Source organism: Tenrec ecaudatus, chromosome 17 (genome assembly GCF_050624435.1).
Source record: "Tenrec ecaudatus isolate mTenEca1 chromosome 17, mTenEca1.hap1, whole genome shotgun sequence".
Lineage (NCBI taxonomy): Eukaryota > Metazoa > Chordata > Mammalia > Afrosoricida > Tenrecidae > Tenrec > Tenrec ecaudatus.
In genome coordinates this window covers 31,524,040-31,549,949 of record NC_134546.1, presented here as the reverse complement: position 1 = coordinate 31,549,949, position 25,910 = coordinate 31,524,040, and the positions used below count along the sequence as shown (strand labels likewise).

The 25,910-nt window shown below is 46.7% G+C and overlaps 1 protein-coding gene across 1 annotated transcript in view; it reads right to left on the bottom strand.

Annotated features, from left to right (window-relative positions):
- Positions 1 to 25,910, bottom strand: part of TMEM178A (transmembrane protein 178A) — an 82,781-nt gene that overhangs the window by 3,456 nt on the left and 53,415 nt on the right. The window contains exons 2-3 of the mRNA XM_075535773.1: positions 15,824 to 15,937; positions 12,559 to 12,696 (exon numbers count right to left, since the gene is read on the bottom strand). Of these exons, the coding sequence (XP_075391888.1) occupies positions 12,559 to 12,696; positions 15,824 to 15,937 (252 nt within the window). The remainder of the gene's footprint in view (positions 1 to 12,558; positions 12,697 to 15,823; positions 15,938 to 25,910) is intronic.

Here is a 25,910-nt window from a genome sequence, read left to right as displayed (position 1 = left end):
CATAACTGTCATATTGCTACTATTATGAGTCGTCATGTAAATATCTGATATGTAGGATGTATTTTCATTGTTACAAATTGAACATAATTAAAGCATAGTGATTAATCACAAAAACAATATGAAATTATATATTGTGAAATATTTACTTCTAATGACAAATAAATTAAAACTTGTCTTGAAGCACGGTGTCGCCTGGGCAACAGTCTTCACACGTATCTGCATGTGGGCAGACCCGCCTGGAGATGGATAGAGGAGCGGTGTCTCCGTTCCTAAGATCATCAGAAATATGTGTTTTCCGATGGTCTTAGGTGATCCCTGTAAAAGGGTCGTTTGACTCACAAAGGGGTCGTGACCCACAGGTTGAGAACTGCTCCCATAGCCACTCTTCAGTGCCGCCATGGTCTCCAAGGATGCTCCCTTTTGCATAGACCTGGGATCAGAGTGAGGCAGCTGCTGAGTTGAAGATACGTGATGAAACCGGAACTGGCATGTCACCAGGTGCCAGAATGTCTCGGTGTTCAGGGCCTCCACTGAGAGCTGCATCTCTTCGCACACCCTGGTTTACCCCTGTGCACCAAGTAGCCATCTATTTGCTGGACATTTGCTTAGCCATCCTTAGAGATGCATGCAGATCTCTGTAGGAAGCAGGGACACAGCTTTGAGCTGGAAGGACAGGGCTGAAAGGAACATGTCCCACTTTTATAGAGAGATCTCCATAGGCACGCCTATATATCGATACATAAGTAACTTCAGGGACCAGGACCGCTAGCAGAAAAAGCGAACAGACAAACAAACAGAAAGCACTGAGAAGATTACGTTTTGGAGGAAACATAGATCGCTGAGTGCTATGGTAAGGGCTAGGGCTCCCCCTCCACCAGTCATGTTAAGGACACCTTGCCTGAATCCTTTCCCGAATGCACATTTAGAGAGAAAGAAAACAATAATGATGTTCTAAATTAAAAGGACACTTGATCTGACACAATTTCTTAGCTCCTGTGATTTTCCCAATTCTGTTATAAACAGATTCTGTTCTTGTGGAAAGAATAGTCTCATCTTCCTACGTCTTGCTCCAGATTACACCAAGCCCATCACTCTGAGCTCTCCCAAAGAAAGGTCAAGATGGAGATCTTGCTTTCTTTTTTTTAATTAATCATTTTATTAGGGGCTCATACAACTCTTATTACAATCCATACATACATCAATTGTGTAAAGCACATTTGTACATTCTTTGCCCTCATCGTTCTCAAAACATTTGCTCTCCACCTAAGCCCCTGGCATCAGGTCCTCATTTCCCCCCCTCCCTCCCCGTTCATCCCTCCCTCATGAACCCTTGATAATTTATAAATTATTATTTTGTCATATCTTTCCCTGTCCGATGGGAGATTTCTCTTTCATAAAGAAATGGACCATTCTCCAAAAGAACACATCGCTGTAGTCGGCCCCACGAAGAGCAAATGTTCTAATCGACATGAATGTTTTCATGGGCACCAAAACAAAGACAATCTTCATAGATAACAAGACTCTTTCAACAAATGCTAGTAATAGGACAACGGGGCAGTTGGAGGTGGGGGTGGGTAATTGATCTCTGGAGTATCAATAGGCAAAATACATTAAGAGACCAAAGACTTGTTCATAGGGGAAGAAAAACAAACAAAGAAAACTCTAGTCTGCACTTAATTGTCTGTAGAGAGTAGAATGTCCCAAAGCGGGGATTTTTACAAGTAAAATGGTTTAAATGACCCCTGAAAGCTTAAGCTCAAACTCAGACTTGTGTGCATCCTTTGATGGCCCCATGCCCCCGGGCTGGGGTACAGGAGCCTTAGATTCAAGTCTCCAGCTGTACTGCTGAGTTCCAGCGCAACCTTGAAACCACCTGGCCCCTCAGGCTGTAGTTCCTTCATCCTTGGGGAAAGACATGGGGTCTGGGGAGTGAAGTCCCCTAGAGCATCCAATTGCAATGATTCTATTCTAACGCACGGCAGAAGGAAGAATGTAGCCCACAACGTCGAGTCTTAGACTCAGTATTACACACCTACATAAAAAGTAGAGCGCCGTCTATCATTTCCCTCTGTACAAACTCCCTTTAATGTTACGCAAAACAGTGATTATATTAGCACCTCTTTCTCTTGCCAACTCGGTAAGATCACTTTGGGCAAAATGAATTTTCCCAGGACTCCGACCAACCTGGTGGCACCTAGCGGCAACACACCATCGCTTGTCCCACCTGGATTCCACGAACGACTGAGCTCTGCAGCGAGTTATTTCAGATGCTGCTTCATTTTCATCAGTCACCTTCTTATTAGCGTGCATTACCGCTAGTGGCACGGAGCCCTGGCGTGTCCAGGTTACGCGTTGGGCTGCGATCCACGTGGTTCAAAGTCACCAGCAGCTCCACGGGAGACAACTCGTAAACCGGTACGGTCTCAGAAACCCCAGGGGTCACTATGAGTCAACACTGACCGGATGGCAGCGAGATGGCAGGGACCTCTACTGGCCCAATGGTTATGCACGTGGCTGCTAACTGGCTCCCATCATTCCCTGGGAGAAAGGGCCTGGTGACCTGCTCCCATAAGGCTTATAGGCTAGGGACCTCTGTGGAGCAGCCCCACTGTCACACAGCGTCCCCGCGACTTGGAATCACCTTGACAGCATCCAACAACGGCAACAGGACCACACAGGGAAAGCATGCCAAGGGGGTATGGGTTTTTAAAAAGGAAACAACGAGGGGCACCTTGCTTTCAAAGAGCGAAGACCCTAATGGGCCTTCTGGTGAGGGGCACTGGTTCCCTTCGGCTCCGCTCTCCTCAAAGGCTTGGCCTTCTCCCCGGACCAGCCTGGAGTTCCCGGGGGCTCCCCTCGGCCCAGCTGGCAGCCATTCGGGAGAGAGAGGTGTCCGAGTCTGAGGAGGGTGCTAGCCAGGCTTGGTGGTGTCTTTCAAACACTGAATAATCGTTGGTTCCCTGAAAAGGCAGTATGCAGCGACTTTTCTTATAAAATATTAAAAGGGGTTTCTGCCAATATTCTTAATTCGAAGGAACAAAAAACAAAAACAAAAAACCCCAGCATTAGAGGACTGGAAGCGATATTGTCACATCAGGATGAAAGTCAGATCACCCCTAAAACCTCAGGGTGCCTGTGGCCAGCCGGGAAGGGGCCATTAGGGTAACTGGGCCACCGCCTTTGATGGGCTTTCAAAGCCGGAGGAGAAGAAGCCGATTCACCCTGGTTACTGCGTGATAAATAAGGAACCGCAACACCCCAAGGCGTAACATTGATTTTTTTCCCTCCATCACTCCTTCAAAAGATGGCCTCTTTGCTCTCCCGGCAAAAGTGCTTCCCGCTCCTCTTCGTGCAGGCGGCTCAACAAGCCACTCTCGAGCTGTCCTGACTACATCACTGGGCAAGACGGATGGAGCCGAACAGCACCGAGCCTTTCAAAGTGCAGCCCCCACTCTACCATTCCTGAATCCAGGAGGCGTCCCATCTTCCCTGCGGTCACCTCATGTGGGACAGAGCCTGATGGAAAGCTATGTGTAGATTTCATTGATCCCGCTTAGTATGAATATTCATGGGCTTTGTTGAAGGGACGTTCATGACTGGATTTCAAGCTGCTGCCCCAGACCTGGCGGAGGGTGTTGGGTCGTAAGAGATGGCTCTCCCAGGCTACCTCTCTAAAATGAAATTTGTTTCCATCGTGAATTTCAAAACATGTCCAGCCCCAAAGGTTTCGGATAAGGCATGGCACAGAGCGGCACTTTCTGCTTATGAATAACGGATTGCCTGGATAATTCAACAAGAGAGGCTCACCCTTAACCTTATTTTTTTTAGGCTAAAGCATATTAAAAGGTATATTTAGGTTCTAAAACAGAGACTTGAACACAGTATTTTAAATATTTACAATGAATAACCCTTCTAAGAACACTTACCTTTGTAATTTAAAGTGTATGCGCTATAATTATATTACTTGTACAATCTAATAGATTGCTCAAGTTCAGATTGATGAAAATCTGTGTTCACAGGGCCCTAAAAGCAGTGTGGTCTCCTAATGGGCAGAAGCGCAGAGCTGTGTGCTTCCCCCAGTGGTCTGGGTGTGCCTCTGGGGCCATATGTGTGACCTCAGCAATGGTGGTGGTACTGTGGTGTGGTGGTATAGTGTGGTGGGGTGGTGACAGTGGTGGTGATGTGGTGTGGTGTGGTGTGGTGGTATGGTATGGTGGTAGTGTGGTGGTGTGTGGTGTGTGGTGGTGCGTTATAGTGGTGGTAGTATGGTGTGTGGTGGTGTGGTATGGTGGTAGTATGATATTGTGTGGTGGTGGTTGTGTGGTATGGTGGTAGTGTGGTGGTGTGGTAGTATGAAGTGTGGTGGTGGTGGTGTGGTATGGTGGTAGTGTGATGTTGTGTGGTGGTGGTGTGGTATAGTGGTAGTGTGGTGGTGGTGGTGCGGTATGGTGGTAGTGTGATGTGTGGTGGTGGTGTGGTATAGTGGTGGTGTGGTATGGTGGTAGTATGATGTGTGGTGGTGGTGGTGCGGTATGGTAGTGGTAGTGTGGTGGTGGTGCGGTATGGTGGTGGTAGTGTGGTGGTGGTGGTGCGGTATGGTGGTGGTAGTGTGGTGGTGTGGTATGGTGGTGGTAGTGTGGTGGTGGTGGTGCGGTATGGTGGTGGTAGTGTGGTGGTGGTGGTGCGGTATGGTGGTGGTAGTGTGGTGGTGTGGTATGGTGGTGGTAGTGTGGTGGTGGTGGTGCGGTATGGTGGTGGTAGTGTGGTGGTGTGGTATGGTGGTGGTAGTGTGGTGGTGGTGGTGCGGTATGGTGGTGGTAATGTGGTGGTGGTGCGGTATGGCGGTGGTAGTGGTGGTGGTGGTGCGGTATGGTGGTGGTAGTGTGGTGGTGGTGGTGCGGTATGGTGGTGGTGGTGGTGGTGCGGTATCGTGGTGGTAGTGTGGTGGTGGTGGTGGTGCAGTATGGTGGTGGTAGTGTGGTGGTGGTAGTACAGTATGGTGGTGGTAGTGTGGTGGTGGTGGTGCGGTATGGTGGTGGTAGTGTGATGTTACGTGGTGGTGGTGTGATATAGTGGTGGTGTGGTATGGTGGTAGTATGATGTTGTGTGGTGGTGCAGTATGGTGGTGGTAGTATGGCGATTGTAGTGTGGTGTGGTGATGAGCTGAACACGCGGTGCAGAGAACGACTCCTCTATGGCAGTTTCCAAGACTGAGCTTTCAGAGCGACCGCCAGCCTGCCTCCCAAGCCACCTCTAGGTGGGCTTCAACTGCCCAGCTGTCAGCGAGTGGCTGAGTGCCCTTCAACTCTGCACCCCTCAAGGCAAACCAGAGACCCCAGGCAGATGGGCGACTGCTACCGGACCCCTTCAGAGGCCCAGGGAGAAGGGAGGTGAGGAGCGTGTGGCTCCAGCTGTGAATCATCAGCGCTGCTCCACTGCCCCCCACGTGGGCATCAAGAGCTGCCTGACTGGCGGGAGGCGGCAGGAGGGAGGCTGAATCAAAATTTCCATTGTGACGGCTCCCCCTGTCACAGCCCCGATGTTCTCCCCTGAAGGCTTGGCCATGAAGTTGAGGCAGAGAATGAAGATGCCAGCCCATCAGAAGGGGCTAAGTTTCGCCTCAACAATCGGGGGAGTGAGGTTGACAGGAGCTGCCGCAGACACTTGCGCTTAATTAAAATCAGTGCCTTTGGCCCTTGTTGGCTCCTCTCCCGAGATTGGAGTGAGAGATCTGCGTGAGCCTCCTGAAGTTATCTCCACGTTTACAGTGGGATTTTACGGAGGCTATTTCTGGCATCAATCATAAAGGAAAATTCCCTGCCTCCCTCCATAAGGGGACAGACGAACGCAGCACCGTCTACCCCCTCCGCGAGCAGAGAACAATGCAGCACCGTGAGAGCACTCAGGGACCTGCAGGGACTTGACATTTTCTACTCGAGGGTCACAAACACCCCCACCTCCCTGCCACGGAGCCCCCTCCCGCAAACGCTTAGATGTTGTGTCTCTCACTCATTCTGGACTGTCTCGTCTGTAGTTGAGAGGTGCCGACTATTTTGTTTTGTTTTGCTTTAGTGGTTGTGTTGGGGCTTCGCTATGGCACCGTCGTCCTGCTTCTTTGCTTCCTTTGTGCCTGTGCTTTTAACCATGGCAAAGCTGCTCACCAAGATACGTCCCGGGGGCTGCTGAGGCGGGAGAGAACGGAACACTGCCTGCATGGAGTCAATGCCGACTCCTCTTGACCCCATCCGACAGGACAGAACTGCCCCCTGCAGGTGTCCCAGGCTGGAACTCTTTACCGGAGCAGAAAGCCTCTACTTTCTCCTGCAGAGTAGCTGGGGATTTTGAACTGCTGAAGTTGTGGTTAATCCACTAGGCTACCAATGCTCCTTGAGTTACTCCCCAGAAATGGATCAGACGGTCCAGAAAACGAGGCTCCTGGCTCTCTGCTGTGCCTCTCCAATATGGTGTCCAAAAGGAACATCCACCTTCGTTCATCCCTTGAGATAGTTAAGGTGCCAACCTGGTTGATAAACACATGTGTGGCTACTTGAAGGGCAGAGGGATAAATGGCTCCATGAGCCTCACCTTTCTAGTTCTCGGGTCTCTTGCTTTCTGATGGTCGGATCTGGGTGCAGCTGCCTTAGCCAGTTCCCCGCTTCAGCTAGCATGGCTCACTTCCTGCAAGACATCTCTGAGGAGAAGCCACATGGACCTACCCTGATGCAGCCTTGGGTGCTGGAGCAGCCGTGTAGAGACCCCTGCCAGCGCTGAGATGCTTACATGCTCACGGATTCGGCTTTCCTCCTGCAGTCAGCATCATTGCGTCTGTTTTGTGAGATGGAGGAGGACTTTGTGGATTGGTGTCAGACATATGGGCAAATGTTGGACTTATGGGCTTGGATGGGTCAGGGTTGGGGTGCTTTCTGAATGTACACTTACCCTTTCTATAAAACTCTCTCTTATACATATATGAATTTATGTGGGTTTGTTTCTCTGGTTTACCCAGACTAACACATCCCTCTTTCATTGAAAACCAAACCAACCCCTTTTCCTGCCAAGGCATGCTACCTAGGCTTGACTTTTATGGCCCTGTGATTTATTCCAATACTAACACTTGTTTTATATGCTAAGAGCATCTTAAATTATTCATGTATTACCTATGTTAATAGTGTCCTTTAGAGCTTTGGTCCAGCTGCCCTTATTCTTCTTGACAAGGGAACTAGTGATGTAGGGGCCATTGGGGCCGGGAGGATGTGAGAGACTCTGCCCTTGCTGGAGGATGATGAGGATGAAGGCCAGGAAAACGGGGCACTGCTCATAAAGGGAGCGCAGGAAGAGAGGGAAGGCATCTTTCCTCCGTCTCCCGCTTCGCACACCCAAAAGCAATGCTTTCGTGGTTAGTGACAATGCGCTGGTGTCCAGTGGTTGGGTTCTCATCTTCTATTTGGGAGACCCAGGTTCAATTCCCTACCAGGGCACCTCATGTGCAGCCACCGGCCGTCTGTCAGGGGAGGCCTATGTGCTACTATGCTGCTGCACACGCTTCCAGACGAAGGAAGATGGACGCGACAGAGTTCTGATGAGGAGATTGCTGATGGCCACTAGACCTCAGCCCAGCCTTACACACTCCTCTAGGAACATAACTCTCTCTGACTTCTGTGGTCATTAAGGGTTCCCTGCAGGAAAAGTGCACTATTTAATGTAGCTCTTCCAGACAATGTCTCTCACTCCACCAATGACCTTTTTCTGCATGGGTCTGGTAAGAAAGTTGGCTGGGGTGGGTTAGGGTGGGGGTGGTATTGATGATTCGCCTTTAAGTAATTGTGGCCTGGATTCCTTGGAATGTCATCCTATGGTATATAAAATGAGCCCTCTGAGAAGCAGGAGGAGGAATCTCATTACCAGCAAGAGCCAGGAGTGGAGCGACATAGATCCTCTGGGCCCGAGATTCCTGCACAGTGACCGCCCCCCTAGATCCAGAAGACAGCTAGAACATCAGAGAAACAGCAGCAGAGCCAGAAGCCTGGCATGGTACAGAGTGGTGAACTTCCCAACCAACAGATCAAGTGAAGCTTGAGTGCTTTTGTCAGGAAACGGGATTGGGGAGTGAGGTGCCTCTAGGCACTTTATTGGGGGACACTGGGCTTGCTCAGCCACGGAAGTGAAGCTGTGCCTCTGGACTGAGACTTACTGAAGCGTAGCACCCCATGGCACATAATTCAGGGAACTGTGTTTCCTGGCCCATGGAGCTTAAGCTGAATGTCTTAGGGCTAAGGCTTCCAGTGGGAGAGGATGCATCTTTGGGCATTTATTAGCAGACCTGACAGAACTTTTGTCACACGTCCTGATAAATCACTCAGCCCTGAGCATGTCTCACTGGCATTGCAACTTGCTAACTCCCATAATACACTCTTTCCTCTGGAATTTTGTCTGTGCATTCTATGTAGTCGCTGCAGTGGGCATTAGGACCTAGAGGTGACTAGTGGCACATTCAGTACGTCAACACACTCCCCTTTACCTGCTTACACTCCAATTTGGACTATGCATGGGTCCTCCAGGCAAGAAGCCAATGGCTGGTCAGGAGAGTCGGAACCCTCCTCCCAAACTTGAGCCACCAGCATTTCAGCTTCCCCGGGCAATGCAGGCACTCTATCTTTGCCGGCATCTAGAAGCCTAAATTGGTTTTCTGCCCAGAACTATTCAGGCTCCATTTCTGAATTTTCTGTCAGGATGCCTGCAATGATGTTCCATCTTCCGAATCACTGCCTGTTAACAGTCATTTCATGGGACTGGTGGGAGTTAAGAGGGAGAGGCCAGCTGTGACCTGGGTTCCTTCAGTGTCACAGGGTGACACTCTGAGAGACAGACAGCAGCACGGTGTGTGTGTGTGTGTGTGTGTGTGTGTGTGTGTGTGTGTGAGTGTGCCTTTGTTGTGTGCCTTTACACAACAACAATCTGACTCACGATGACCCACTATGACAAGGTAGAGCTGCCCACAGGGCTTCCTAGGCTGTAGTCTTTACAGAAATGGATTTTTCTGATCTCTCGCCCATGGAGTCACTGGGTGGATCTGACCCGGAAGTTTAACGGCAGAGAAGCTGTCTCTTGGATCACTGTGGCTCCATACTATTGTATGTTCCTAGTCAGTTTCCCGGCTCATGGTTACCCAGGCACAACAGAATGAAATGCTGCCTGGTCTGATGCTAGCCCAATGATCTGTTAGAAATTAGACCCGTAGAGTTTTCACCGGCTGATTTTCAGAAGTAGATACAAACTACCATAAATTAACAACCTTCGCCTCTAAGGGGAGCCAAAGTCTGAAAAAAATTTTATTTTTAAACATAGATCCAGGAAAGGATTTGTGGATCGCACTAAATCCTAGCTCCACTTTAAGAATAATTAGTTCTTACATCATGGCCGTGCTCAATACTCACCCTCAGGAAGGGAACACGGAAGGTATGGGTGCTATGACAAAAGTGTGGTGAAGAAATTAGATGGTGCCTGGCTATCAGATAACATAGCTTATGGGGTTTTAAAGGCTTGTTTCCAAACAAGGAGCCATCTAAGTGAGATGTCAACCAAGTCCACATGGAAGAAGCACACCAACATCAGTGTCCAAAGGACTGTACATCTTATAATCCGAACCTGAAGGAGGGAATTAGTATCAGGACCTAAATTATACGATTCTGGTGTGCAGAAAGTTACTGATGACGGTGGAAGCCCAAGGCTCTTGAATTTTGGTTATCTGTTTCCCTGGTGTTGGGTATGTGGAAGCAGAATGGATGAGCCCATAGTGACGGCAGGTAGAGTAAGGACTCCTGGAGGGTATGGGGTGGGGGGCTGGGGAGCTGCTATCAAGGAGGAAGAGAATGTTTTTAAACTGACTGTGCAGCAATTGTATGATACTGCCTGCGTGATTGAAGTATGGGATGATAAACGTCGGAGTTACCAATAAAATGGTTTTAAAAAAACAAAAATAGTTTTTTAATCATTTTACTGGGGGCTTGTTCGACTCTTATCACAATCCATCCTTCCATCCATTGTGTCACGCACATTTGCACATTTTTTTGCCCACATCATTCTCAAAACATTTGCTTTCTACTTGAGCCCTTGGTATCAGCTCCTAACAAATATCATTTCTATGACATACACTTTAATTACATGCAGGTCTTTAATCAGCAGGTGTGGGGGGGGGGACATGCCTCCTTTCCTGGTCTGTCTTAGCCTGGAAATTCCAGTGGAACCTGTTAAGCATCATAGCTCCTCCGCACACACTTCCACGGACAGAAGTACAGTGGCTGCATGTGAGGCGCATTGGCGAGAAGTCGAGCTGGGTCTCCCACGTGGGCGGTGAGGACTCTACTGCTTTTAACCACACACCACCCTCATCACTAAATCTGTACAGCTTCATGTTTATTCTCTTAGCCGTTTATGCTTCAGTCCAAGGTAACAGTCAACTCAGCTTATGACTGCTTTTTAGGCAAGAATATCCTTCAGCTGCGAATCCAAAGACTCCCCACACTCTCCTAGACCCCAGCTTTCAGATGAAGCCACCCCCTTGCTGAAAGACACGTTGCACTGGGAAAAATCTACTGCACAAGGTCCCTCTAGACGAGACTGTTGAGAAGCAGGGAGATTAGTTTAGGACTGAGGTACACCTAGGACAAGCCATGGTATTTTCAATGGCCTCGTGAAATCATTGAACACTGAATAAGGGCGACCAAAGAAGAATCTTTAAACGATAGTGTTGGCAAAGAATATTGAAAATATCATGGACTGCCAAAAGAACACAGACATCTGTCTTGGAAGAAGTACAGCCAGAGTGCTCCTGAGAGGCAAAGATGGCGAGACTTCTTCTCACGTGCGTTGAGCATGTTTTCAGGAGAGACCAATCCCTGGAGAAGGACAGCATGCTTGGCAAAGTAGAAGGGCAGAGAAAGAGAGTATGGCCTTCAATGAGATGATCTGACACAGCAGCTGCCACAGGCAACTCCAGCAGAGGATAGCACAGGGCTGGGCAGTGTTTCATTCTGTTGCGCATATGGTTGCTACGACTGAGAACAGACTTGATGGCCCCTAACCAGTCCTGCTTAAAACCTTCCAGTGACTTTCTCACTCTTCAATTCAGAGCCAAGCTCCTCACAGTGAGGAAGGCTGTAGCGATGTAGTCTCTGCCTCCTTCTCCATCTCTTCAGATGCTGCCCCTTCGTTCTCGCCCTACCAGCCGTGCGGGAATTCTCCCTGCGGCTCCAGTGTCTGAGGCCCGACTACTCCTCAGTAAAGCCTTCCCTGAGGCCGCAGGTCCACCCTGTGTATTTCCTTGCAGCTTTTTTCCCCGCCAGATTTAGAGAAATTTATTTATTGGGAAATGAATTTTAATACAAATAAAGCTGGTTAAGCGGTTTTCCTTGTTCAAAAGCCAAACTCACTGCCATCTAGTCAATTCTGACTCAGCAGCAACTCTATAGGACAGGGTAGAACTGCCCCGTGGGCTTGTCAACACTGTTTACAGGAGTAGAAAGTCCCGTTTTTCTCCCACAGAGCTTGGTAGTTGTGAATTGCTGAGCTTGCATTTCACGGCCCAGCATGTGACCACTCTGCCACCGTGGCACCTACGCAATGTTTAATGCTGTTAGGAGCATGAAAACGTTGTAGGTCAGAAAAACTGCCTTGCAGCTTTTTAAAAGCAATCACTTTCCCAAATTATCGGTTGTTTTTATCTCCCCGACATGGAATAGGCAAGGCTTGTGTGTCTCCTGCTCATGTGAGTCTCTGCTATCTACAGGGGAATCCCTGGGTGGGGTGAGCAGTTAGGCGCTTGGCTGGTAACCAAATTCAACCCTCATCAGAGGTGTTTCAGAAGAAGGCCTGCTTCTGAAACACCAGTCTGCAGCATATGGGGTCAGTCAAGGTGAGTCAGAAGGGACCGTAACTGATAAGAACCGAGAAAGCTGTAGCAACGTCTACTACACAGTCATTTCCATTCTCTCACTGCCAACGAGTCCATTTTGACTCCGCAGAAACATCTGTACAGGGAGGATGGATGCAAAAATGACACAATCGCTAAGACAACTTTCCAGCAGGTCTATCACCCTCTGTCCTTGATGAACCCTGATCGGCCATGGCCTGGGTCTGCCAGCCCCTGGTTGAGGGTCCATTATGAAAAACAAAATTGAACTCACTGCCATCAAATGCATTCTAACTCCTGGTGACCCTATAAGACAGGGTAGCACTGACCCTGTGGGTACGTCTTGACAAGACTCCACAGCCTTGACTGTGCCTCTTTGAAAGTCTAGGACAGGACAGATGATCGTAGCCCCAGGGAGGTTACCCCCCTAGACACTTCCACCTAAGCTTCTAACAGGCTACGATGGGGAAACTGGGGCAGTGTGCTTCACGTGGTACTCTTCTTTAAAATCAGTATTATTCACCCCAACCAGAAACTTCTGGTTTCTTTCCTCACAGTGAGACTTAAGCGTCCCTGGGAAAGGACAGGCAGCCTGCCCCCAGGTGAGCAGCGCGTGCCTCCGCAGGGGGAGTGGGAGGTCTTCTTCCTACCTGTCATGAGGAAGAGGAGTCCCGCCACGTGCTGGGTCAGGCTCTCCTCCCAGAAGAAACTGACGGTGGCCACGATGCAGCCGCAGAGCAGGACGGCGACCGCCATGCCCAGGAAGCCAGCGGTGATTCTTCTTAAATCTGGTCTCAAAGCAGAAACAGATGCCCCCCCCCCCAAAAGAAGACACATTATTGAGTATCAGAGAATGACGTGCTTGGTGCGCATGTGTGAACATCAATAAGCTATGCAAGGAGGCTTAGGGTTACAGGTTTAGGGGATTCACCTCCCAGGTCATCTCCTCAGCGGGCAGATGGGGTGCAACACATCTTGGACTCCCAGTCTGTCCATAAAGTAATTTATCGCAAGTAGACAATGGTGCAGAGGACCCAGGGCAAAACCACACTCACTGCTACTGAGTGGACACAGTGTGTTACACCCATCTGCCCACTGAGGAAGACCCCTGTGTGTTTCCAGGACTGTAACTCTTTATAGGAGTGGAGAGGCCATCTTTCCCCAGGGGAGCGGCTGTTGGTTTCAAACAGCCGACCCTGAAGACATCAGCCCAATGTGTAAATGCTATACTACTGAGTCCTGCGGAGTAGAGGGCAGCCCCAAGGTCAACTTTGACAATACAAATCCAGGTACTTAGTAACCTTAGAGTGAAGGGGGATTTGGGAAGCACCTCTGCTACCCTAACGTGAGCGGTAGGAATGTGGCATGAGCTGGGTGGGGAGAAAAGGCCTCACAGGGATCGCTGCTGAAACACGTCTGGCCTGAGCACCAGATGCACTGGCATCGTGTGGGTGCCAGCGCCCAGCGAACTGAAAGGACAGAGCAGAACTGCCCCCGGGAATTTCGGAGACCTTAACTCTTTATGGGAATAGAAAGCCTGCTGTCTCCGGAGGAGAGGCTGGTGGTTTCAAACTGCTACCAGACCCAGTCAGAACACACCACACCAGCAGGAGGATCATTTCCATTGGCCAAGTCACCCTAGACACCCAACGATCGAGAAGGATCTATCACAGAAACAGAACTGTGTTCACTGAGGCAGGAAAGCCGTGTCTACCCGACTCCTGGGCAGGCCAACGGTGTACTGGCTACAAGTACCTGAATGGACTGCCAGTGGGGTTGCTGCCCTGAAATTAGATATTAGATCCCAACTCCCTCCCGCTTTCTTCATTTCCATTGCCTTCGCTCCTGCATTATTCCCAATCTCCTTTCCATTCCGTTACTTTCTTGGCTTCTTTCCCCCTTCTCCCCCCCCCTCCATCCCTCCCTTTCTCTCTTTGCTTCCTTCTTCCTACCCCCCACCACCTCCCCCCTCTTCTTCTTCTTTTTTAACAACGCTAGCTATAAAGATGTTGTTTGCTAAATGTGTGGTCGTTCTTTAAAAAGATGTCAAATATCCTTCTTGTGCCCTGAGCCCCGACAGCCAGCAAGGCTGGGCAGCTGCCTGTGCACACATGGAACCAGCTCTGCTGCAGGGCGTGTCGGCTTCTCTGCTGAGGTGCAAGCAGCCAAGCAGCTGCCACAATGGGTCTGTTGTACCTGGGCCTCGTAGGCTGCTATCGCGTCCAGTCTGACTCTTAGCATCTTAGCCTCACACAGATTGTCCCTTTTTAAAGGAGAATTTCTCATGGCCAGCTCAGAGCCGCCAAGCCCAGTGATCATTTAGAGAGCCTGGGCTTCGCATTAAGAGTGGAAGTGGTTTGGATGAGCAGGGGAAATGGAAAAACAGCTCAGCCGCGATTACCTCACAACCTCCCCCAAGTCCCTGTGGTTCGAGCGATAGTTTTATTTTCTGTGGCCATTCACTGGCACGGGCTGCAGAGACAATCCATCTGGGAGTCACAGTAGTGCCAGGCGTCAGGCATGTCTAGCAGGCATGGGATAGCTCATCAAGTGTGATTTTCTTAGAAAGAACCGGGCCTGAAGCTGCTGAAAGTGTCTTTCTAAGAGGACACCAAAAAAGGATTCAGGAGAAGAAGCAAAACTGGAAACTCATGGCCATTGAGATGCTTCTGACTCCTGGCCACCCAGGCGGAACCAAGCACAGCTCCTCCACAGTGTTTTCTTAGCCCTGGTTGTTATGGAAACTGGCTTCCAGGAATTTTTCCCATGGTCCTTTTGGGTGAGTTTGAACCTCCTCCCTTGAAGTTACATACAAAATGTGTGCACTATCCAAAGACTGCCTTCCTGGGCAGTAACAGTATATGCAGGTTCTTGGACTCAAAAAGCAAGGTTCTTTCCCAGAATCCTATGAGCATGTGTCCTCTCCTGACTGAAGTCAGGAAGTCTGTGGTTCTCTGGATACATGAGTAGGACAACCCCAAACATGGGCATAGAGAATTCAGACATATGGATCTAACTCAGATCCACTGGGAAATGATCATCAAATCCAACCAGCAAAAAAAGCTTTCAGGAAATAGGACTCTTAGGAGGTAAACCACATTTTATGTCAACATCTTTCTGCGCAAAGTGTACCAATCGTAGTGTTTGCTGATGGTACACCACTGCTGGTGTAATACGGCAAGAACTTCCATTTACGTGTTTGAGATACAAAACGGTGCCTTCCCCATCGATCAGAAGGGTTTACCTGCAGAAGAAGATGCTGCTTGAATGTCTGCCGTGGCCTTGGTGGCCTTGGTGGCCACACAAGATCACTGAAGTGCCTGCTGCTTCTTTCATTGGGAAATGAGCACATCAACCTCTGATGAGGGTAAACATGGAAAATAATTCAATGTAGTCTTTGCCTTTCAAGAGCTAGTCACTAACCACTAGGCAGCTCGTTGTGCATTTCTCTCTAGAACTTCACATTTTCCTGATAGTGAAAAAGAGCACTGCCTGCCTGAGAGCTGTACAGGTCAGAGACACCCTCTGAGAAGATTACAACATAGACTCGTAAGGATATTTTAGCTGAACAACCAAGGTTTGAGATTGACACGGTAGCTAAAATAAATATTGTATAAACAAAACAAAAATAATAGTTAAGGTGTAATCTCCTTGGTTTTCTAAGACTATTCCAAATGACGGTGGTTTCGGGCACTGCACTAAGTCACAAACCCTCAGTCACGTTCAGTGTGAAGCAGAATGTCCCCACATCACTGGGAAATGATCCTCAGAGTCTCTCACCACGGCCAGCTGGCCCCAAGGGCACCAGGTGATAAGCACAGTGACTTCTGGTCCAAAACGAACAAAAACTGGTGAGGACACATTTTGTTAAGAAAGAAACCATTTCGCTCCATGACCCTGTCCCCCAATACTTACGAAGCAGGTGCCATTCATCTTGCTGTATGATCTTGGTCAAGTTGAAAGGGATGTTTCGTAAGCGGATGGGCTGAGAAAAGTGGTACTTGATGGCTGTGCACCGTTGGGCAATACCTTGAAGGGAATAAAAAACGCAGTTGATGAGACTGTTCGTGTGTAGTAGGATGCTGGAGCGCTACGGCTTGAATCTCCAACAATACTCATGGAAGCAGCAGTCACAAGATCAAATGATGAGTGTCATTGGGCAAATCTTTTGAGGGTTGACAAGGAGGAAGGTTGCTTTGAGAAAGGTGCACCTGACCCAAGCCAGGGTCTTTTGGGTCACCTCATTAGCATGCAGAAGTTGGACGTTGAATAAGGAAGACCGAAAAAGAATGGGTGTGTTTCCATTGCGGTGCTGGAGAAGAATATTGAAAATATCACGGACTAGCGAAAGGGCAAATAAATCTGTCTTTGAAGAAGTAAGGCCAGAGTTTACTTGAGAGGCGAGGATGGCAAGACTTTATTTCACATACTTTGGATCCGTTGTCAGGAGAAACCAGTCTCTGGGGAGAACACCATGCTTGGCAAAGTAGAGGGGCAGCAGCCCCAAAGCGAAAGTACCTAAATGAGATGGAGTGACACGGTGGCTACAACAATGTGCTCAACCACAGGAACAGCTGTGGGGATGGTGCAGGGCCAGGCAGTGTTTCCTTCTGTTGTGCATAAGGTTGCTCTGGGTTGGAACTAACTCAGTAGCATCTAACAACAAGGTAGAAAATGTGTCCTTAACTGAGTTGAATGGAGCAGGGTAGGGTGGGGTGAAGTGGAGGAATCTCTTGATTACCCTTATTCATAGAGGCAAGCCAGAGCACAGAGAAATTAAAATATCAAATAATGCTAATAAAATAATGTTTCACTTTTGAATTAATGAATGCTTGCCATGATACTGCTATAATTGTTTCAACACTGAGTTTTTATATCACCCAAACACCAAATTCACCAAGGAAAGGTGCCCTAATACTACACAGAGGACTGTCAGTCCTCAGCTTCAAATGTTAAGTTAGCACGGATAAATTACACATGCCTGACATTTGACCCAGTTTCCTCTTCTCGAATGATCTGTGGCTCAAGGCTCCTCAGGAAATTGTCAGTGCGAAAACCAGAAGACATTTTCCCCATAAACGCTGTCTTCTACATGGAGGTTTCGGTAGTGATTAGCTCTCTTGAACATAAAAGTTGAGTTAAGGTCACGAAAGCCCCCTTCACCCTTGTTTTTAGCTGCCGTCGAGTTAGTCCCGGACATTCAGCAACTCCTTGTACAATGACATAAAACGCTTCCCACGCCAAAGCCAGCCCTGTGAGCGCTGCTGCTGTCTCTGAGGATTTCAATAGCTGCGTTTCAGAAGTGCAATGCCAGGCCTCTCTGTAGGACAGTACCACCACATTCGGTTTACCAACAGATTACTCTAGTCCAGTGGTTCTCCACCTTCCTCGTGCTGCGACCCTTTCATACAGTTCCTCATGTGGTGGGGACCCCCAACCATAACATTATTCTCATTGCTACTTCATCACTGTCATTTTGCTACTATTATGAATTGGGCGACCCCAGTGAAAGGGTCGTTCAACCGCTCAAAGGGATCTCAACCCATAGGCTGAGAACCGCTGCTCTAGTCAGATATAGAAGCAACGCTGGAGAATTTTATTAACACCTTGAGAGGGTATCCATGCCATGACTTAAAAGCTACCGGGGTCAAAAACAAAAATGACTCATCTTGCGCACATGTAAGGGGAATGAGATATTCTGGGAATTTTTGTCCCTGTTCCATTTCCACCTGATGGTAGTATCAGTGCAAGGGCTTCTGGGGAATGTAGTCCACAAGATGGCTCAGTGCTCATTCTCCGAGGCAATATCTGGGTAAAATAACTTCAAGATTTCACAAAGAGAGAAGACTTGACTCCAGGAACTTCTCTGAACTCTAGCCCCACTCAGTTGTACAGCAGAACCACCTCACTTCTGTCTCTGGTCCAGCGGTTTCCACTTTCGCTCCCTGCCTGGTCTCAATAGCAACATACGCACCTCTATGGTCATTACACATGAAGTACCCTGGCTGGAAAAGGAAGCTGGGTGTGCTTACACAAGGTAAGCTTTTTACCACTGAATCACCAATGCCTCCATTGTACTGGCCCAAATTCTATGTCCTTAGAAAAAGAGCAATATTTAAAAGGAGAGGGAAACACAGCCTCCCTAATTCTGGTCACACAGCCAGATGAGGAACAGGATTTTGAAATAGGTAAATCCGCCCCTTGCCGTTCGCAGTGCCGCATCTTTCTGGGCTTTTATTGCAGCAATGCTACTGCACTCTGAGTCTTTTCAATCTCATAAAAGTATAAATTTAGGGAAAACTATGTTCAAAATCAAGGAATTTTAACAAATTAACTAATTTGAACAATTCAGAATTTTCAAATTAAGAAAACAGCAGAACAAACCAAAGTCATCTTTCTCTTACTGCAAATCCTCTTGACCAATTGTTAGAGAAAGATGTGAGTTAGCCTTTTAACCCTGGTATATATTTTTTAAACTTTAATCAATGCAAAGGATTGGCAGAATTTGAGTGTTTCAAAGAGTGAAATAAAAATAATTCAGATATTTGAAAGTGGGAGATTCATCTTTGAGCAGAACTGTATCATGATCAGGTCAGCCCTTCCTTCCTGTGAATGCATCTGTGGGATCGACTTATTTACAGACATTACTGTGCACAAGAACCCGTTGGGGTACTTGTTTAATATGAAGATTGTGGACCTGACCTCAGATATTATCAGTCAAGTTTCAAAAAACCAAACTCACTGCCCTGCAGACAATTCCAGCTCCCAGCAACCCTATAAGGCAGGGTTGATGTGATCCTGTGGGTTTCTGAGCCTGTAACTCTCTGTAGGAGTAAGAAAGCCTCATCTTCCTCCCAAGATGTGGTTGAAGGTTTCAAACTGCTGACCTTGAGTTCAGCAGCCTACCACGTAACCACTATGCCACCAGGGCTTCTAGGCACCTGAATTATAACAAGTACCCCTAGTGTTTCTGAACCATGATGTCCTTGAATCTCACTTTAAGGGGGGGAAATGCCTATCTCTGGTTTGGGAAGCTTCTTTTACCTTCTGAAATCTCAGTTTTTCTAAAAGCTCAAAGCTCTTTTATATTTATCTGTTTGTTTGTTTGGTGTAGGCTCATGGCAGTGGCTGTAAGTTCTAAGGTATTGGGTGGGAGACTATCAAGAGGAAGAGAGCAGTAATAAATTCCATCTAAATCCAGTCTTTTTGAGTCAGAAAGTGTTTGGCTTGAAAAAAAGCAAACAATCTGGCATGAAGACAGGAACAGATAAAAGATGACTAACCCATTAATTATGCACATTTGTATTTTTAAAACTACCATCCTACTTTATATTTACCCACTGGCTAGCATTGGGGATCTGTGAAAACAGAAGGAATGTTGGGCAGAGTTGAAGTTGTGCCCCAACGCACGCACGCATGCGCACCCCCCCACACCACCCCCCTCCCCACACACACAGAGGCTATGAGACTTTATCCATTCAAATGGTTAAGGAAAACGCTACCTGACCATTAGGTGTCCCCTCAAAGAGTATAAACTTTACAGAATTAGTTCACAAAGGTCACTACAGCAAACAGCAAAAACAAGAACAGCAAACCCTGGGCATGGGAGAGATTCTAGTTTCCAGAGTTGTACTATATTATTTTAAATGTCCAAATTTCAACAACAAAAATATATAAAATATGCATAAATATAGGCAAATGTGATTTATACATGGAGGGTGGGGGTGGTCGATAGAAACAGTCCTTGAGGAGACTTGATATTGGGCTAATCTAATAAAGAATTTAAGTTTATTACTTTAAACATGCTTAGGGAACTCAAACAGCCTAGTGCCACATCTTAATAGGCAACCGTTCTATGAAGATGCTCTACAACAAAGACACGAGAGGCCAAAATTGATAAGTCAGTCCAATGAGAAAAGTGAAGACTTCTGGCAATATGCCTATTTATAGCATGGACGTAGAATACACCCAAAGAAAACTTTGCTATTGTATTCTTTTTTTAATTAATTTTTCTTTCTTTTAAAAATTTTTTTTTAACAATTTATTGGGGCTGATACAATTCTTTTCACAGTTCATACATATACATACATCAATTGTATAAAGCACATCTGTACAGTCTTTGCCCTAATCATTTTTTTTCTCTTTTCTTCTTTTACATTTTATTAGGGACTCCAACAACTCTTACCACAATCCATACATATACATACATCAATTGTATAAAGCAAAAAAAATTTTTTTAAACATTTTATTAGGGACTCATACAACTCTTATCACCATCCATACATACATCAATTGTATAAAGCACATCTGTACATTCTTTGCCCTCATCATTTTCAAAACATTTGCTCTCCACTTAAGCCCTTTGCATCAAGTCCTCTTTTTTCCCCTCCCTCCCTGCTCCCCGCCTCCCTCATGAGCCCTTGATAATTTATAGATTATTATTTTGTCATATCTTGCCCTATCTGGCGTCTTCCTTCACCCACTTCTCTGTTGTCCATCCCCCAGGGAGGAGGTCACATGTAGATCCTTGTACTCGGTTCCCCCTTTCCCTATTGTAGTCTTAAGACTTTCATCCAATTGGTACAGAGGCACCCACATTTAGGAAGACTATTTGTTTTACTTAAGGGCAACCTAGTTTTAATCACACTTTTTTGCAACCACTTCCTGACAGAAGGAAACTAGTGTTTGACCAAACAGCTGGAAGCCAGGGCCTAGTCAAGTTGCAAAGAATGACAATGACATCACACACTGACACTTGGGGGATGCAGCGAAAACAGTGGAGATTTATTTTGTCGCAATAAATAGCTAGCCTCAAAAGGAAGATCTCGAATCAGTACCCTAACTTTTCATCCTAAAGGGGGAAAATTAATAAATTCAGAGTGAGTACATTAAGGAAAAGATTCAAGGTAGAGATTTTAAGAAAATAGAGAATAGGAAAATTGAGAAATTATTTTTTTCTTGAAAAGATCAATACTGGCAAACCTTTAGCTTGACTGCCAAAAAGAGACAGAATGTTCAAGTACCAAAAGCGAGAGTCCAGGGCCTGCTCGCTATCTACCAGAGGGGTAACTCATCTACTCGGGTCAGGACAACAATCAGACATGGAATTGTTTGCATGGGTCTCTTTTAGTTTTGTTTTTATTTCTTTTTTCTCTTTTGGTGACTATCTAATATAAGATAGGCAGGATAAAAAATCCCAAGGAGACAGCAATGGGACTGAAGTTTTTGGGTTTTTTGGGGGGGAGGGGGAAAGGGGATAAGCATGGGATAGAGGTGGGCAAGGAGAAGAGATGAGCAAATAATGACAGGGACAGGGGAATAGCCAGGGACCTAAAATTGATGGTGAGGATGGGGTAGTATCCCTGCTTGTTTGATCAACTGAAATGTATCCAAGAATTGCTGAGAGGTGAATGATGGATGCACATGATAGTGGGGCAGGAGGAAAGAATAAGAAAATAAAAACCATATGTAGGTATAAACATAGATATGCATATGCAAATATATAAAGATAGGTGTATTTTCTCACTCTCTCTACACACACACACACACACACACACACACATAAATACAACAAGGAAGCAGATGGACTTTGAGCCTCTACTTAAACCTTATCTAAGTATAAGAACGGTTTGTTTGAATAATGTGGCATTATATGATACTCACCTTCCTGACACGATTGCCGAAGGCAAAACGGGTGCACAAGTAAACGTGGTAAAGAAAGCTGATGATGCCTGGCTAGTAAAAGATATAGTGTCAGGGTCATCTAGCAGGGAAGCAACAAATCCCACAGGGAAGGAAGCACACCAGCCTGTGTGATCATGAGGTGTCAACAGGTAAAGGTATCAGAAATTTAAAAAACAGTCATCAGATTGATGTGAAGGAGTGTAGTCAAAGTGGAGACCCAAAACTCACCTGTAAAGGAATTGGACAGTCGCTCACAGAAGGGCCACATGGAAAGCATGATGTACACAAGGTGCAGTATAGCACTGATGAAACATAAATACCCTCTAGTTCTTTAATATTTCTTCCCCTTACTATTATGGTCCTAATTTCACCTCATTAATCTTGTGAGACCTATGTATGGTCATTTGTTTGATTAATGTTGTTCAATGCATGAAATCCAAGATAGATACACCCTTCAGAAATAGTAATGAGAGAAATGAATCCCTGAGGGTACAGGAAGGGGAGGAGGATGTGGAGGAATCGATAGCAATGATGACAGTATCACCCCCCTCGAAGGGAACAAAACACAGAGTTATAGGTGAATGGATACGGTGGATGGTGTAAGATATGGCAAAATAATATATATAATATAATAATGAGGCTTTCTGGGGAGAAGGGTGTTGGAGGGAGGGGATAAAGGGGAGCTTATATCAGAGAGGTCAAGAAGAAAGTGTTTTGAAAATGATAGTGGCAGCAACTGTACAATAATGCTTGATCTAATTGAATTATGCATTGCTATAATATCTATAAGAGCTCCCAATAAAAATGATTATAAATAATAAAAGCAAGAGTGAAAGAGGGGATATGACTCCCAGTTTTACAAAAATAAAAAGGATTATAAAGGAATAATATGATAAAATATATGCCAAAAAATTAATAGCATAGATGAAATGGACAAAATCCTAGAAAGAGTCCAACTTCCAGTATTGATACAAGCAGGGATAGAAATTTTGATTAAACTTATAATAAATAAGGTGATTGAGTTTAAATTATAAAAAATATGTTTGTTTAATCTTCCCATAAAGAAAAGGGCAGAACCAGATGACTTCACTGGTAAATCCTACCAAACATCTAGAGAAGAATGAAGAATCCTTCATAAACATCAAAAATATCAATAAAAGAGGTAGTCCTTCCGAAGGCTTTCTTTGAGACTATTATTACCCTGACACTAAAACTAAACAAAGGCCTCCAAAGGAAACAAAATTACAAACCAATATCCCTAAGGAATAGCGACAGAAACCATTTCAACAAAATCCTAGCAAACTGACTCCAGCAGCATGTAAAGTGATTATAGAGCATGACCGAGTGGCATTTACCCCAGGAGCCAAGGCTAGTTCATCCTATGAAAATCAATGTAATACACCGTATCAATGGACCCAAGGGCAAAACGCCCAAACAGTCCTTCAAAGAATCCACTGACTCGTCAGCAGCCAGACTATACCAGAGAACTGGACATAAAATAAATCATTAGCTCCACAAGATAGAAAAATCTGAAGCTCAGAGAGGTTAAATAACTAGCCCAAGATGATAGATAGGTAGATAGATAGATAGATAGATAGATAGATAGATAGATAGATAGATAGATAGATAGATAGATAGATAGATATATAGATAGAAATATCCCAATTTTATAACAGTAACTCACTCAGGGAAGATAGAAATCCTTCATGGTTTAGAAATGCATCTCAAATCTGCGGGTGGTTGAACAAGTTATTCAAAGTACTGTGAAGTTAAGGTCAAAATAGGTAGCCATTTAGTACCATTCCAAGTTCTTTTGGAAACAGAATTGATATCTAGTTCCAAATTCCCTGTCTACCCTCTTCATACCTTTCAATGTACGTTACTTAGAGACAGGACTTGCTATGTGGTGGACTCAATGGTTTCATCCCACCTGCATCTCGCAGACACTGCTTACTGCTCAGGATATGAGCTACTTTTTGCAAAAAAAAAAACATTCTCTGAGACCCCGAGAAGCTGTGCCTAGAACATCTGCAAATGGGAAAGATGTGGCTTCCCTTAAATCATGGCGTCTTTAGGGTCCCTGCCCCTTGCTGAGAACAGGCGAGATCCCAGCGGGCAGGGCGAGTGGCAGGAAGGAGGCAGAGGCTGGCAGCTGGCCCAGCCCAGTGCTCTCCTGCTCCCCCAAGGCCATTAGGCGTGTGCCAGGAATGAGGTAAGCAGTGCACACATCTCTAAATTACCTTTCCTTTCCCACTGGGCTCCCAGGCTATATTTAAACCGCCAAGAACTCTGAAATAAGAAGTGAAAGGCAGCAGGAGTGGGGGAGAGGGATAGAGATCCGGATTGGACAGGAACAAGCAGCACTCAGAAATTCCAAAGATCGAGGGTCTAGTGGTGAGCCGGAGGACCTCAGCTGAGTTTGCAAGATAATGTAGTCCAAGTCTGGTCCTGCACTCGGTTGGAAGATGATTAGAGACTTCAGGCAGAATGGGAAGAGAAAGTGGGCGTGAGGAACAGATCAACAGCAGGGTCAAAACCCTGCTAGCGCTGTTTTAGTTTCTTGTTCTTAAACACTTGCTCCACTGTCATAGCAGACAGTCTAACAGGGTTGGAGAGGGAAGCATATTATTAAGGCTTGGATTACACACATACACACACACACACACACACACAGAGACTTAGAACTGACAAGGTGAAACTTGACAAAAATCACACAGGAAAAGACTGGGAGTTATTTGATGGTTTGCCAATGACGAATGAGTTCTTTTTGGTGAACAGACAACTACATACGTATGATGGTAGAGGCAGAAGTTCCACACAATGGAACGAACTAGTATTAAAGAGTGATACTGGGAAAATCCACAAGGAGGCATTAGATTCCAATTTTTTTTTCCAGTTATGCACACAAACTTTAAAATGAACTGGCGTTCTGGGTTTAGAGAGCAATGATCTGGCTCTCAGAAAGGCATGCAAGAGCGGCGAGGCCACAGCGCCAGATGGCACCCCACAGGTGGGGAAGAAACATGCAGAGGGCTGAAAAGAACAAGCTGTGGTTTATATTTCGTGATGAATTAGCTTCTTCCAGGGCCAAGGAGAGCTACTTTTATGATGCAAAGCCCAAAATAAGATCAAGGAGTATCTTCTACAGGGGTAGACAATGAACGTCCATCATGTCCAGCGTTGATATAGAAGAATTCTGCTCCATGCTAAGTGACACACACACACACACACACACACACACACACAAAATCACCCAAACTCAAACCCACTGCTGGTTGAGTCGATTACGATGCACAGCCATCCTATACAATTGAGTCAGAGCGGCTCCATGTTTCCCAGGCTGTAGATCTCTATGGAAGCAGAGTGCCCCATCGTTCCCACAGTGCGTTCAAACTGCCAGCCTTTTAGTTAGCAGCCCAACGCTTCACCGGGTCTCCCTTTAGAACAGGCTATTTCAGGTTAAATGGGAAAGAAATGTGAGACCACTGTAAAAAGTCATTATTGTCAACCTGGATCCACGCCTATACGATTGGTAGGATGGTTTTCCATCCAACAGGCTTGAGTTTGAATCTGGCGATGTGGCTCCTGAAAAAGCACTTAACCTCTCTTGAGTTTGTTAAAGAGCTGGGCTCATAGCAGATACCTCCTGGGGCTATTGTGAGAATGAAGAGTGGTTTAAGGCTGGAACAGGGTGTGATTCATTGCCAGCCCTCAGTATATAAGAGCATCTGATGATGAGTTCTCTCTTGGCACTTGCCTATATCCGCTCTCCAGACCCATTGCCGCACTAGGAGAGTGCACTAATGGACATTACAGACCGACCTGGGTGCACAGCAAGTGAACAGGCACGTGAACAGCCACTCAAACAATGAAGACCCGATGGCTCTCCCTGCCCCTCCCCTCCCCTCCGCTCTGCTCCCCTCTCCTCCCCTCTCCTCTGCTCCCCTCCCCTCTCCTCTCCTCTGCTCCCCTCTCCTCTGCTCCCCTCTCCTCTCCTCTCCTCTGCTCCCCTCTTCTTTGCTCCCCTCTCCTCTCCTCTGCTCTCCTCTCCTCTGCTCCCCTCTCCTCTGCTCCCCTCCCCTCTCCTCTGCTCTCCTCCCCTCCCCTCCCCTCTCCTCTGCTCTCCTCCCCTCCCCTCCCCTCTCCTCTGCTCTCCTCTCCTCTGCTCTCCTCCCCTCCCCTCCCCTCGTCTCTCCTCTCCTCTCCTCTCTTCTCGCAGGGTCTCAGTGCAAATTCCACCACCGGACTCCCAAAGAGTTTGCTAATTGACTTCTCTCCATGCTCCAGCCCACTCTGTTAGACCCCATTGCCATCGAGT